Source organism: Miscanthus floridulus, chromosome 6 (genome assembly GCF_019320115.1).
Source record: "Miscanthus floridulus cultivar M001 chromosome 6, ASM1932011v1, whole genome shotgun sequence".
NCBI lineage: Eukaryota > Viridiplantae > Streptophyta > Magnoliopsida > Poales > Poaceae > Miscanthus > Miscanthus floridulus.
Window position 1 is genome coordinate 118,771,748 of NC_089585.1, and position 16,215 is coordinate 118,787,962.

Below are 16,215 nucleotides of genomic sequence, written 5' to 3' on the forward strand. Positions count from 1 at the left end.
CCAGCCCAAACGAACAGGACGAGAGTTGTTTTGTCTCATATGTAGATGTGCTTTTATTTTGGGAAAAGATTTGAACTCTACAAGTGCTTATTATGGGACGGATGGAGTATTTCCATGTCTTTGCAAATTTGAAATCTGTAAACCAAATTAAAAAATGACAAAGCACTCTCAATTGACTTAGAGCTTTCGCAAGCGCATTGACTAGAGCAACTCCAAGACTTTAAAAATAAAACAGAGAGAGACCAAAAGTTATAGCTTTTGGTAATTGCAAAAATGTAGGGCCTGTTTGGAATGCAGAAATTTCATAGGAATCACACAGGAATTTCACAGAAATCAGTTTAATTTCACAAGAAAAATGTAGGAATGGGAAAAAAATCCCACATTTCAAACAGGCCCGTATTGGGTGAGGAGGCTTTCTAATCATCTCGTGAGACCTCTCTGGTCACCTCTGGCTAAAGCAGGAAGAGGCTTATGCTGGAATAGTGTTTTCCCCAAAAATGTCCAAAATCTATTTTTGAGCGCCCGGAGAAGGAGCACAAATTTGAGGAGATTTGACGTTGGTTTTAAGCAATAGTCAAAATAAGGTGGTGATTTAGGCTGCTATTGGAAGGATGTTTTTGCTCGACATACCAAAATCAGTTTTTGGCTGTCATTGTTGGTCAGTTTTGGAGATGCTCTGACGGTTCTAGAGCTTCCCTGTTCTACCTGAAACGCTCAGGCTCCTTTTAGCTCGAGCTCTGTCATAATCCTCGTGTCTTGCAAACTCGACCGTTGATCTTTTGCAGAGACGAAAAAGAGAAGAAAATTGTAGATCCTCAGTGTTAGGCTCTGCAAAAACTAATTAGTAAAGCAGATGCCAAATAAAAGATGAAACAATCAATCAAAATTCAAAATCCAAAACGAAATTGCAGATAGTTGGACGCTAAGATCAGCTCAAGTTCGTATCAAGTTACAAACGGTTTGTACCCGGTCCTAGACTACTGAAAGAAGGAGTCTAAGCTAACTGCGGCACCCAATTCTGCATGTTTCGCCAGGATTGTACAAGCAGATTCTAAACATGAGGCACTCCTAGAACCAAGCTGCAGGCCTGCAGCTCACTTGACAAAATTCTGTGCAGCTTCAAAGGTCTAGTATTAGTGCTGGGAGCGTTTCAAAACTTCAGACCCTGCTTGTTGCAATCAATCAGGGTCTTCACTGTTTCATGTTTATCATATCATGGAAGCCTGTCAGGTGTAGAGAAGGGACAGGCAATGCGCTTGAAATTGTACAAGGCTCGCTATCTCTTCCTCATTCTTCGAACAGAGTCATATATCGGACGGAATAGAATGCTGGAGATGTATCTCTCCCCAAAGCTGGGGAAAATGACCTGCAGACCCACGTGACTGGTAAATTGTCTGAATCATGGCAAAATGCCATATAAATGAAATTAGCATGCTCGCACCGCAATCAGCTTTCCGGCATTTTCAGGTCTTTTGGCAACATTAATAGCAGCAATTGCTGCAGCACCGGAGGAAATACCAACCTGCAAACAAACCCGTGAATGAATCACAAATCACATAGCAACGAAATTGGAGATGCTATTGTAATAACTAAAAGAAAACTCAAAGGCAATTCATTTTGCAGTGCACTACTCACCAGCAAGCCCTCTTTTAGTGCAAGTTCCCTTGCAGAATCAACGGCTTCTGCTGTGCTAACCTGCAAAGGCAACAATGATAATCACTAATTAACTCATCAGACTGAAAAAAATATAAAACTACCAAGAAAATCTGCTTGACATAAAAGTGGTTCTAAAGTTAGCATTACAGACCTTCACAACCTCATCAATCAACTGGACATCTAATATACTTGGAATGTAACCTGTTGTTTATTGGCACGAACCAACAGTATATGTCAGTGACAAGGAAAAGATATTCAACAAGCTTTTGTTTCCAAGCATGTTGAATTGCTTATTACAAAGGGGCTAAGCAGTTAATGCATTACCAGGGTTATCACCAGAAATCACACTAGTTTCAGCAGGTTCTACCCCAATAACCTGAAATGATAGGAGGAAAATTATACAAACGAAACCAAACAGTGACATGAAAATTAGGCCAGATAAATTTCATACATATGGACATCAGCCTTGCAGAAATCAACTGTATTCTCAAAATAGAAATTGTGAGAGTTGAACAACTTTAGAATGAAAAAAAAATTCTGAGAACAGAATGATGTTGCTACTATCCTTTTGCTAAAACTCGCTATGTTCTCACAAAAATAACTAATTTGCACATATCCTAAAGAAGCATAGTTAATGGCGACGTAGATAGGCTTACTACAAGCAAGGCCTTGAACTTTAGTTTGATACGAAAGCTTTAAGCACTTCAAAAAGGAATAAGATTAAGCACAACAGCATTGAACAAGATACACATAATCGCTAAGCTAATAAAATACAAGGCAATCCCTTTAATGCAAAACTCATTCAAGAATCAATCCAGGCAAAAGTAGGAACCTTAATATCTTTGTTCATCCTTTTCAAGTAGCGCCCAGTGCCAGTAATGGTGCCGCCTGTTCCTATGCTTGCAACAAGTATATCAACAGAACCCAACGTGTCTTCCCATATTTCTGGGCCTGTGGTTTGAAAGTGGATCTGTAATTTACCCAAGTGGTTTCTCAATAGATCTTTAAAGAAAAAAGAAAGCAAATGAACTTTGCATTTGCTGCAATACAGATCATATGAGTGAAAGATAAAGCTTGAATGTCAACCTCACTATTTGCCTCATTGTTGAACTGCTGAAACATATACGCATTTGGTGTTTTTAAAACTATTTCCTCAGCTTTGTCAAAAGCTCCTTTTAGTCCTTTGGTAGGATCAGTTAACACAATCTCTGCTCCAAATGCACGCAGAAGAATGCGTCTCTCGACATCTAATGATGAAGGCATAGTTGCTATCAACTTGTATCCTCTTGCTGCAGCCACAGAAGCAATGGCTACACCAGTATTTCCAGTTGTTGGTTCTACCAAAATGGTCTGCACAGGTAGAAACCATCTGCATATATTACAACGTTGGTCGTGATAATATTGCTAATAATATGAGAATGGTATATAAACCTTATCTGGCGAAATTAAACCCTTCTCTTCAGCATCATTAATCATACTTAATCCAATCCTGTAAACATACCCATGAGTTAACACAGACATAATTGCATCATGGGGCATGAAATCATGCGCCAGCACAAAAGTGTACCTATCTTTGACACTTCGGCAAGGTCCCATGTACTCGAGCTTTGCAGCAATACTAGCGACACAACCGTCAGCAACACTATTGAGATACACCATTGGTGTTTTCCCAATTAGCTGTTAACAGGACATAAACATTTTATCAGAGATGCAACTGGTCATACTGAAACGAAAAAGAAAAGGACTTTTGCCAACTATCCCCTATACAGTTGCTAGCTAATGAAAAGTAGAAAATGTCCTATTTTACAAAGAAATTCAACGATTCTGAGTCATAATCGGTGAAAACACTAGAACGCATATAGTCATCAGTTCCGCATACCCAAATCACTATAGGGGGTGTGGAGGGTGGGGGAAGGTAAGGACGGGAAGCGACCATGCACCTGGGTGACATCCTGCGCAATGTTCACCGCGTCCATCTCATCCGCGTAGTCATCCTGTATTTCGACAGAAGCGGAGGCCGCGGCCCTCGATGACCATGCCGCGGTGAGGTGGCGGCGGGCGGAAGCGGGACGCGGGGAAGGGAGGAGACCAAGCACAGGGCCACGCGGTCTCAAAACGGAGCTGGAGGTGACGGAACTGGGCGCAGCGGCGGCGACTCGGAGGAAGAGCGAGCAGGCGGGCGGCGGAGCCATCGCCATGGCCGCGTCTCTTCGCTCGTGCTGTGTGCTTGTTTGTCGGCTGCCCGGGGGGGTTAGGGAGGACAGGGGAGTAGTTTTCAGGATAAGGGGAGAAGGGACTGGGTTGCGGATCGGGTCCTCCAGCCCAGTTTCTGCTCCGCGTGAGCTCCTGGACTGGTCTACTGGGGGATGGCTCATTGGCTGGATACCTGGATCGTGGATTCTGAAGCGCCTGCCCTCCGGGATCCGCTTGAGAATTGGCCCGTTAGCAGAATTTGCAAATCACCGTTCACAAATGTCAGAGCAAATCCCTAAGCCTCCTTCTAATCCTAAGTTTTTAGAAAGATCCACAAAAAAAAATACATCTCTAACAATTCCTAATACAATCTCCTACAACTAAAAAGAACAAAATATGGACATTTTTTAGTGCGATATTTATTTTGGTTCGTCCGTCTACCCACGCCTACGATCCCACGATATCTCCTGCATGCTGCGTCCTTTGGTGCAAAGAAAACGCGCAAAGTCTTGACCCTGATTTGCATGTGCTACAAATACGAAAAGTCTTGACCCTAATTTGCATGCGCTACAAACACGAAAAATCTTGACCCTAATTGCCTTAAACAAGAAAAACGATCACCTACGTCTCACTCTCGATCATACCGCCCTCGTGCCACAAATATAAAATTCTTGATCCTGATTTGCATGCGCTACAAACAAGAAAGACCATTGTCGCTCGTCGCGGCACGATCGAACGCGTCTTCTTGGTAGGACTCAAGCGTGTCACTGGTCGTTGCACGGAGACGATCGTCACGTGCCCTATTCCTCAAGCCCCTGCACGATCGAGCCACCCCTATTTCTTCCTCGTCGTGTAGTGGAGAAGCAACAACAATGGATCATCCACCGTCTGTCTACCAGTGGATGCACACCTGTGGCTACATCATCGATCGCCGCAAGGTCACCGCAAGATCACCTCCTCGTGCGATCTCCCTTCCCCGTGCGATCTCCCCTCCACGACCTGCTCCATCGTCTGGTCTGTGCGTCCGCGCCGTCATCCTCCCCGTACACCACGTACACTGCCGCCTCCACGACGTCGCGCCGTCGTCCTCGCCGTTCGCCCGCATCGTGCACCTGGAAACACCGCCGTCTCCACGACGTCCGCGTCGTAGTCCTCGCCGTTCGCCCGCGCCATGCACCCGAGCCGTCGTCCTCGGCTACCTCGACGCCACCTGAGTCGTGCACCCGAGCCGTCGTCTTCGCATATGTAGACTGATTAACGTCGTCCGTCCTCCATCGCTCGCTGTTCATGATGTTACACAACCATAGTTCATGATGCTGCAGACGTTCTTGTTATATAGTTAATCATCTATTTTTTTGATATTGTGTGCCTGCACATTGGATGCCATTGTTTTTTTTAGCATAGTTAGCCATTTGTCTGTACCAATCTCGTTCATGAAGGTAAACCTTGAAAAAGAGGGATTTCTCACTGAACTTGCCCTAAATTGTTGTAATTTATTGCCATGTCGTACATTTGTAAACTCTATAGGATGAGTCAATGGATGGTATTGATACACTGATGCTTGATGCAGAGCACAATCAGTTGCCATGTTATTGAGCTTAATATAATGATATTGTAACTAAGGTAGCTTTTTATGTCTTGGCATGGCCATGTTGAGTCCAGGTTATAAATATGAAGCTCAGATAATTTTACTGGCAAAAATAGAAAGATGACAAGTAGTTCAGTTTTCAGATTATACATATAAAGTTCAGATAATTTTACTGGCAAAAATAGAAAGATGACAACCAGTTCAGTTTTATGAGAATGTGACAATTCATAGACATTGTTTTCTTAAAAAAATTATGGTCCTCTCTCTTCAGTTGGATTAGTGATGATGTAAACAAAGTTAAAAACCAACAATGTCTCTCCATCACATGTTTTCTTAAAAAAACATAATGAATAATCAACAAAAATATGACGGGACATTGCTTATTTGTTAATTATCTGAGTCAACAAAAATTTAGAAAGGTCTATATAGTAGAGTCGGTGAGCTTACGACGTCGTGCTCTTCGTGACCGTGTTAATTTTACGAAGTTTGCTTTTTTAGAAGGATATTGGTAGGACGATGGACCCATGTTGGAATGTCACACAAAAAAATGTCCACGTTTTGTCCATGATTTATTTCACATGAATACATGCGGGTACTATGATAACACTAACTACACCAAATGAAAGATTAGAGAGAATTTGCATGGCCTCCAGAATAATTTATTTATTAAGTTCTTTGGACTCTACAAGTAGTTTTGAAATATCTATTTGCATGTCTTACCTCATATCCTAATTCAAAATTTTATAGTTTAATTAGAATATTTAGGTGATTGTATATATATAATATTCAATACAAGAATAATCTATACATGATCTTCTTGAAAGATTTCTGCAGTGCAAAGACATCTTCATTTTTTATGCATGCCCGTGCTAACTCTACGGTAAAAATAAAAGGACAATATATCAATTAAAAAATAAAAACAAAACTCATGCTCAAAGTCAAAGAGATAAATTATGGATGCTTGAATTTTATCATCCATTATCTACCGGCGTGCCTATAAAATAGACTGAATAAACAATTAAACATAGATAGAAAACTAAATTAATGAAAGGATCATTGCAAGACATCAATCATCTCATAGCTTCAGATAATATCGCAAAAGCTACTAAAAACTATAACCGTGCCCTCACCTTAAACATTGTCCAGATAAATGGATTATAATGAAAGAAATGGATATCAGAGATTTCTTCCTGTCAATATAAAACATTATCTTAGCCGCATCACGAAAAGATCTATAAAGTAAAGTTTATGAGCCTACAACGCCGCGCACTCCATGACTGTATTAAATTCATAAACTTTGCTTTTTGGATTAAATGTTACTTTAATGTTGGTATTTAATTTTTACAGTATTGTTATCTTATCGTGCGATCCGTGTGTTTTTAGTATAAATTGTTAGTTATCCCATAGCAACATACGGGCACGCTACCTAGTCTCCTAATATTTTAGGAGTTGGAAAAATCCCCCTCATCCTCATAACTTTACGCGCCGCAGCCTTGCGCGTATCCTTCGACTCTCGCTTGGTTTTCTTTGCCTCTCGCATGTCGCTACTCCCTCCGGATCCTCCCCTGTCGGCTGCGGGCATCTCTGCCCCCATCCTCGATGGCGACATGGTCCTATCCCAGCGGGGGCGTGTCTTATCTCGGTGGCGGCGCCTGCTCCGGTCACGCGGATGTGGCTCCAATGGCACGGCAGACGACCAGCGTTCCCTTCCTCGCTCCTTCCCTTCCTCCTTCGCTGCCAGTGAGCGCGGGAGCCCTAGCCAACGAGCACGGGCAGCCACGGTTGGCGCGACGCGGCGAATCACTCGGGACTCAGGCCCTAGCCCGGGCGGCAGGCGCGACGGTAGATCCAGCATAGAGGACACCGCGGCCCACTGCCCCTTCATCTCCGGCGAAGCCTGCTACCTCCCGCACGCCCTCGCCTGACCTCCACGGCCCCGTTGCCCCTCCACCTCCGGTGAACCTGGCTGCCGCCCACACGACGCGCCTCCACTCTACCCCCATGCCTCCCAGGCCGACGCGGCTCGGTTGGAGAGCACGGCACGGCCAGCCCCGACCGGTGAGCTCGGCACAACCAGCCCCGGCCAACGAGCGCGGCACGGCTAGCCCCAGCGGGCGAGCGCGGCTTGCCCCAGTGGGTGAGTGCAGCATCCCTACTGTCGAGAGGAGGAAGATGCATGTTGCTGTTGAAAGGTCCTAATATGGCTAGAGGGGGTGAATAGCCTATTTAAAAATCTACAAATCAACTAGAGCAATTTGATTAGTATGACAAATAGCGAAATACAAACTTGCTCTAGCTCTACAAGGGTTGCAAGCCACCTATCCAACAATTTTCTCCTGAGGTTCACGTGCTTGCCAACACGCTACGTCCTCGTTGTGTCGACCAACACTTGGTGGTTTGGCGGCTAAGAGGTGTTTCACAAACCTCGTCCACATGATTGGACACCGCAAGAACCTCTCCATAAGTGAGGTAACTCAATGACACGAGCAATTTACTAGAGTTACCTTTCGGCACTCCGTCGGGGAAGGTATAACTCTCCTCATAATCGCCGAAGGTGGCCACGAACAATCACCAACTCGTGCCGATCCTCCATCGCTGCACCAAGCCATCTAGGTGGTGGCAACCACCAAGAATAACAAGCAAAATCCACAGCACAACACGAATACCAAGTGCCTCTAGATGCAATCACTCAAGCAATGCACTTGGATTCTCTCCCAAAATAAGAAATGCTCACAAAATAAAGCTAATCTTCATTTTATTTACACACCTCTTGAAATATCACCAATGATAATGTCTAATGGATGATCTCTTGCAATATTGATTGGTTGAAGCACTTGCACTTGATTGCTAGCATTTGATTGATCACTTGGTTGAGATGATGAACTAGCCACTTGTTGATCTTGCACATTGCCATCATTAGTGCTTGCTTGGATTTGATCATGAGAACTACTAGCTTGCACATTAGAGTTAGAGAGCACTTGATTCTTATTATCTTCAACGTCAATCACCTCTCTAGGCCTTAACTCACCAATGTCTATGTTTCTCATTGCCTTAACCAATTGAGTTCCTTTCACATCATCTAGATTTTCATCTTCCTCTTGGGAACCATTTGTTTCATCAAACTTCACATTATGAACTTCCTTAAGAGTACCACTAGTCAAATTCCAAACTCTATAAGCCTTGCTAGTAGTGGAGTAACCAAACAAAAAACCTTCATCATATTTCTTTTCAAACTTGCTCAATCTAGTGTCTTTCTTCAATATATAGCATTTACAACCAAATACCTAAAAGTATGCTATGTTTGGCTTTCTTCCATTTAATAGCTCATAAGGTGTCTTCTCCATCATGGGGTGACAATAGAGTCGGTTGCTATAGTAGCAAGCCGTGTTGATTGCTTCGGCCTAAAATGAATGACTCACATTGTACTCACTCAACATTGATCTTGCCATATCAATTAAGGTTCTATTCTTTCTTTCAACTAACCTATTTGATTGAGGAGTATACTTGGCCGAGAATTGATGTTTAATTCCAAAATTATCACACAACTCATCAATTCTAGTGTTCTTAAATTCACTGGCCCTGTTTGGCTTACACCATATTTGGCTTGTTCAGTTTCTTTTTTCAGTCAGAACAGTATTTTCCTCTCATAATAATTCAACCGGAACAGTGTTTTCAGCCAGTTTCAGCCAAGTTTCAGACCAGCGAACAGGACCACTACCATTGGCACTTCTAACTTTCTTGATAGTTGTTTCAAACTCATTGTGAATGCCCTTAACAAATGATTTGAATGTTGCAAACACATTACTCTTGTCACCAAGAAAGAAGATCCATGTGTATCTAGTAAAATCATCCACAATCACAAATCCATATTTATTTTCACCAATGCTAGTGTATGTGGTTGGTCCAAATAAGTCTATGTGCATCAACTCAAATGCCTTAGATGTGCTCATTATGCTTTTTCTTAGGATGTGTGTTACCAACTTGTTTTCCGATTTGACATGCACTACATAGCTTATCTTTCTCAAAAGTGACATCTTTCAAGCCTCTAACTAAGTCATGCTTAATTAACTTGTTCAATTGTTTCATTCCAACATGACCAAGCCTTCTATGCCACAACCAACCCATGCTAGATTTTGTGATCAAACATGTTGACAACTGAGCTTCTCTAGTATTAAAATCAACCAAGTATAGATTCTCATATCTAAATCATTTGAATATCAAGTTAGAGCCATCTACACTTATGATCTCTACATCATCCACATCAAATATGCACCTAAAACCAAGATCACATAATTGAGCTACCGATAAAAGGTTGAAGTTTAAGCTCTCTACTAGTAGCACATTAGAAATGCTCGTCATTGGATATTACAATCTTACCAAGACCTTTGACCTTGCATTTTCCATTGTCACCAAATATGATACTATCAAACCCATTGCTCTTATTTTCATTGATTGAATTGAATATTCTTGGATCACCGGTCATGTATTGTGTGCATCCACTATCAAGCACCTAATATCTTCCTTCGGCTTTATAATTTACCTACAAAAGAAGATCAATTCTTTTTAGGTACCTAAACTTGCTTGGGTCCTTGTAGGTTAGTCACCAAGGTCTTTGGTACCCAAATGACCTTCTTCTTTGGACCCACAATTGGTGTACCAATGAATTTAGCATTCAGACTATTGGCACCCTTATAAAACATGTAACAAGAATCAAATTTGATTGAGGATATATTAGGTAGCTTGTTCTTATTAGTCTTGCAATTTTACTCTATATGCCCAACTTGCTTGTATCTATTACAAAACCGACCATTGTCCTTCACAAAGCTAGCTTTGGAAGTGATAAAGGCTGCCTTGCCTTTCTTAGGGGTATAGCCTAATCTCTTTTTATTGAGAGAAAATCTTTGGCTACCCAAGCACTTTAGCAAGCGGGCTTTTCCATCATAGGCATTGCCTAAGGTACGAGTGAGCTCATTCACCTCTTTCTTGAGGGTCTTATTTTCCACCATTAGTGAGGTTTCATAAGTGAGACTATCACTCAGAGGTGAAGTAGAAGGGATAGTGCTACAAGAAGTATTAGTGGGAGCAACAAAAATAGATTCATCAATAAGATCACATGTTAGTCCCACATCACATGATATGATCACTTGCTCCTTCTTGGCTTCCTCCACTTTGACTTGCTCAATGAGAGAGGAGTGAGCCTTTTCAAGCTTAGAGTGAGCTTTGCCAAGCTTCTCATGGGCTTCCATTAGCCTCTCATAAGTAGCATTGAGCTCATTAAAAGATTGCTCAAGAAGTTTTACTTTCTTGTGCAATTCTTTGCACTCCTTTCTCTTCATCTTATTGCAAGCGTGCACTTGCTCACACATATCTAAGAGCTCCTCCTTGGTGTACTCCTCATCTTCATCATCATCATTATTATTCCTACAAGAGTCATTTTCACATTCATCATCATCACTCTCATCATATTTTACCTTGGTAGGCTTTGCCATGAGGCATGTCGATGGAGTGTCAAAGATGGAGAGCTTCTTGTTGATGGTGATGCTTGCTAGTGCTCTCTTGATAGATTTCTTGTCATCATCACTAGAGCTATCACCATCCGAGGAACCATCACTATCCCAAGTGACTACAAATCCTCCACCCTTCTTCTTCTTTTGGAAGGTCATTCTCTTCTCCTTTCCCTTCTTTTCATTTTTATCTTTCTTATGCTTCTTCTTCTCATCTTTATCATTGTCACTATTGTAGGGATAATTTGCTACAATATGATCGGGGCTCTTGCAATTATAGCATCTTCTCACATACTCTTTGCTCTTGGTATGATCTCTTCTCTTTCTTACACCATAGCCTTTCTTTTTCATGAATTTACCCATCTTGCGCACAAATAGGGCCATGGCTTCATCATCAATGTCACTAAGATCATCATCGTCACTTGATTCTTTCTTGGACTTGCCCTTGTTCTTGGATGATGATGATCTAGCCTTGAATGCTATACTCTTCTTCTTTTTGTCCTCTTCTTCATTCTTCTCATCCTTGTCATCCCCCTCCCTTTCCACACAGTATGTCTCTTGTGTCATGTCATCACCTAGTACTTGGTTGAGGGTAACCTCCTTTAATCCTCCTCTTATGATGAGCAATCTCAACATCTCAAATCTTAAAGGTAGGCATATCAAGAAACGATGAGAGACATCATCATCCTTCATCTTCTCTCCCAATACCTTCAAATCATTGACAATGACTTACAATCGATGGAACATCTCCGATATGCTCTCATCATCCTTCATCTTAAAACTTGTCAACTTGTCCTTGAGGATATACAACTTGGCACTCTTCACCGCCGGTGTGCCCTCATATATTTCTTTCAATCTCTTCCACATCTCATTTGCTCTTTCACAATCCTTGATTTGCTCAAATACCTTGGAATCAATGGCATTGTAGATGGTGTTGAGAGCCATTGTATTGCATTGCTTGTTGATCTTATCTTGGTTGGTGGGATCATCGGGATCAATGATAGCATAGTCATTTTTAGTCACTTCCCATACTTGATCATTGATTGAACCAAGATACATCCTTATTTTTCTCTTCTAATAATCATAGCATGTGTCATCAAAGAACGGTGGTTTGCCCCCCATATGGTTGAACACAACTTGAGCCATAATTTGATACCGAGGTTGTTAAGCCTTTAATCAAACGGTAACCATGGCTTTGATACCACTTGAAAGGTCCTAATATGTCTAGAGGGGGGGGTGAATAGCCTATTTAAAAATCTATAAATCAACTAGAGCAATTTGATTAGTATGACAAATAGCGAAATACAAACTTGCTCTAGCTCTACAAGGGTTGCAAGCTATCTATCCAATAATTCTAGTTACAATGATTACTAGGCACACAACTTGCAAAGTCACTACTCACTAAGTGCTCTCAAATTTGCTACTCTAAAGAGCTTCACTAGGTGAACTAAAAAATAAAGCAAGCTCTCAAATCTAATTACACTAAAGAGCTTGCTATAACTAGTTTGCAAGAATATAAATGAGTGAGTAGGATGATTATACCGTCGTATAGAGGAATGAACCAATCACAAGATGAAGATTATGCCAATCACCGGGAGAATACAAATAACACGAGACAACCAATTTTCTCCTGAGGTTCACGTGCTTGCCAACACGCTACGTCCTCGTTGTGTCGACCAATACTTGGTGGTTCGGCGGCTAAGAGATGTGTCACAAACCTCATCCACACGATTGGACACTGCAAGAACCTCCCCACAAGTGAGATAACTCAATGACACGAGCAATTTACTAGAGTTATCTTTCGGCACTCCACCGGAGAAGGTACAACTCCCATCACAATCGCCGAAGGCAGCCATGAACAATCACCAACTCATGTCGATCCTCCGCCGCTGCACCAAGCCATCTAGGTGATGGCAACCACCAAGAGTAACAAGCGAAATCCGCAGCACAACACGAATACCAAGTGCCTCTAGATGCAATCACTCAAGCAATGCACTTAGATTTTCTCCCAATCTCACAAAGATAATGGATCAATGATAGAGATGAGTGTGAGTGCTTTGGCTAAGCTCACAAGGTTATGTCAATGAAAATATGCAAGAGAGTGAGCTTGAGCCGGTCATGGGGCTTAAATAGAAGCCCCCATGAAATAGAGCCATTGTACCCCTTCACTGGGTACTGATCGGGGTGATCGGACGCTCCGGTCCTACTGACCGGACACAGGGCTCAGCGTTCGGTCGCTCGATGGCAGCCATGTGTCATCCTACGTTCAACAGGAGTCGTCTGATCTCAACGGTCGACAGTTGACCGGACGCTCCGCCACAAGTGACCGGACACTGAACCCTCAACGCCCGATCATTTCCAGTAAGCTCCCAAAGACGGAAAAACTTGATCGGACACAGCCAGCGTCCGGTCAGTCACCCTGATTACTGTGCAGCTACGTCAGCTCTGACCGAACACTGCCTTCCAGCGTCCGGTCAGTCAGAGGCCTAGCGTCCGGTCACATGACCGACGCCAGGGTATCACTGCCACGCCTGATCGAACGCGCCGGTCTCCCTGAGATCAACGTCCGGTCAGTTGTAAAACAGCAAGACTGGCCCTCTATCATCTCTATCTCATTCACCCTTGCTTAAATGTGCCAACCACCAAGTGTATCACCTTGTGCACATGTGTTAGCATATTTTCACAAATATTTCTAAGGGTGTTAGCACTCCACTAGATCCTAAATGCATATGCAATGAATTAGAGCATCTAGTGGCACTTTGATAACCGTATTTCGATACGAGTTTCACTCCTCTTAATAGTACGACTATCTATCCTAAACATGATCATACTCACTAAGTGTCTTGATCACTAAAACAAAATGGCTCCTATATTTTATACCTTTGCCTTGAGCCTTTTGTTTTTCTCTTTCTTCTTTTCTAAGTTCAAGCCTTTGATCATAACCATGTCATCACCATTGTCATGATCTTTGTCATTGCTTCATCACTTGGAGTAGTGCTACTTATCTCATGATCACTTTGATAAACTAGGTTAGCACTTAGGGTTTCATCAATTAACCAAAACCAAACTAGAGCTTTCAGTTGTCTATGACACGTGGGGTCCGCCCGGAAGTGAGAGGAGGAAGATGCATGAAAAAGAAAAAAAGCCGCAACATAATTCATATGGGCCCTAAATTTGATTTTTTAGATGTCATTTATTAGAAACTCTTGGAGATGACCTTCTTTTTTTCTCCTCAAATCTTTTTAAGAGTTGCCAAACTATAAGTTTTTAGAAGAAAAAAGTAGGAAACTCTTGGAGATGCTCTCAACTCTATGTCTCAAAATTGTCCTGCTAACGGCTACTTCAGTGATCTAAGGTAACTGCATAACCAAAATGTTTAGTCCTGTTAAGAAGAGCTATTCCCAAACCACATCACGCGTTCAGGTAATTGCATAACCAAAATGTTTGCTTTTGGGCTATATATGAACCCAAAAGTAGTGAACTGATCATATCTGATCGGGTTTCTTGTGATAGAACCTGCCCACTTGGGTAGTCCTCAACTCGGCACGAATGCTCGTGTTTTTATGGATTTATTCCAAGATTTAACAACGCTATGCTTTAATGATAAACAACGTCCCCACCCATAGCGAGACGTTTGTGGTGACTTCGTGAATCTTGAGATCTGCAGACTCAATCCTTCGGAGGTGCTCGTAGGGTTTACATGCATATGTTCATAGGAGTAAATGTGCATGCATGTTGTCAACGTCAATGTTGTACTGTCTAATTTAAAAAACAAATGAACCCAAAAGTAATTCTTTGCATTGCTAACTGGTGATAGTGAGACATTTTTTATAGCATCTAACTAGAAAAAACGCGCGGCAAAGCCGCGCCATAGCACACGTAGACCAGGCCATCTGTACCAGATGCATCATTGTTTGTGTTGTTATGTTGTTCAATCAGATTCTTCTGGAATCCTATATAGAGTTCTCGTCCCTATATCTACTGTACATGTTCTCGGCTAAGCTCAGGACCTCATATTTATTTTCTCCATAAAATACAGAATAAAATAAAATTAAACAACCATGTCTCTCTTAAAGAGCGAAAACAATATACCTAGTTATCAAAGCTATATTTTCTACATCACCTCTACAGGCATGTCCATTTGAGCTGGGCCAGCTTTTTTTTTTCTTTGAAGGCCATTGCGTTACATGAGCACATGGTCCGACTGTACTGTGAGTACCATTTTCAGGGAATGTTTGGAGCGGGCTTTTGGCACAACCGACTTAAGGCTCCTCACCACACTACTTCTGGACTCACGTAGTTAGGCCCTGTTTAGGTCCCTCCAAAATGTCAAATTTTTCAAGATTCTCCATCACATCGAATCTTTGACACATGTATGAAACATTAAATATAAATAAAAAATAAAACTAATTACACAGTTTAGACGAAATCCACAAGACGAATCTTTTAAGCCTAATTAAACTATGATTGGACACTAATTGCCAAATAACAATGAAAACGCTACCGTGTCGTTTTGCCAAAAATTTCGGCAACCAAACTGGCCCTTAGAAGAAATGTACAGTATGAAATCAACAAGTTCATGTGGCAGAACCTCTTAAGTTATAGGGCCCACATGCACATGTCACTGTCCGACGACCTTTGACATTTATGCATATGTTTCCAATAACTTAAAAAGACTGTCGGGTGTCCTCGGGGAACCCCGAATCATCCACGATTTCCGAGCAGGATCACGTTACAGAGTCAATGCAGTATTACAACATTTATTCAAATATCAAAACCAGAGTAAAAACAGCGGAAGTCTTACAATAACATATTTTACAAACAGTTGTTTCAAACCTTACAAACTAAGTTCCATAATTATTACAAACCATAGTAGTAGTAGAGTGGCATAACTAACATATACTTAACACACAAAATAAACATCCTGCCCAAGGATCACACATTTAATTCTCATCGTCAGAACGAACGATAGTCATGCAGCACGATCCAAAACAGATCTGCTCATGAGGCTCACCTGCAACAAGGGGTCAACGAACCCTGAGTACAAAGGTACTCAACAAGACTTATCCGAAATCTTAACTGATAAACTCAGTAATGCAGGCTCAAGGATTCAAGGTATAGCTTTAACAATGATCAAAGTTCTTTTGCGTAAAAGCTCTTTTAACAACATTCTTTATATAGAAAACTTCTCTAGAATTATATACAAAGCTGACACGATCCGCACTGAGATCATGAAACTTCATATCCAACATCTTCACAAGCCTTATTTAAGTT

At 41.9% G+C, this 16,215-nt stretch overlaps 1 protein-coding gene across 1 annotated transcript; it reads right to left on the minus strand.

The window, feature by feature from the left end:
• Nucleotides 1-879: 879 nt before the first annotated feature.
• Nucleotides 880-3,903, minus strand: LOC136456732 (cysteine synthase-like). The gene is made up of 10 exons (XM_066456680.1): nucleotides 3,597-3,903; nucleotides 3,224-3,333; nucleotides 3,088-3,145; nucleotides 2,743-3,006; nucleotides 2,489-2,626; nucleotides 1,981-2,032; nucleotides 1,808-1,857; nucleotides 1,636-1,695; nucleotides 1,442-1,522; nucleotides 880-1,366 (listed from the first exon to the last, which is right to left on the minus strand). The coding sequence occupies exons 1-10, from the start codon at nucleotides 3,852-3,854 to the stop codon at nucleotides 1,277-1,279; spliced, it is 1,161 nt and encodes a 386-aa protein (XP_066312777.1). The 5' UTR covers nucleotides 3,855-3,903; the 3' UTR covers nucleotides 880-1,276.
• Between the last annotated feature and the right edge of the window lie 12,312 nt (nucleotides 3,904-16,215).

Bases quoted from the DNA above. Each gene is read 5' to 3' on its own strand.
- LOC136456732 (XM_066456680.1), bottom strand. From the start codon at position 3,854: ATGGCGATGGCTCCGCCGCCCGCCTGCTCGCTCTTCCTCCGAGTCGCC. The intron at 3,334-3,596 runs GTGCATGGTCGC...TCCTGTTAACAG, and splicing joins TTGCGCAGGATGTCACCCAG to CTAATTGGGAAAACACCAAT. The intron at 2,033-2,488 runs GTTCCTACTTTT...CTATCATTTCAG, and splicing joins GGATGAACAAAGATATTAAG to GTTATTGGGGTAGAACCTGC.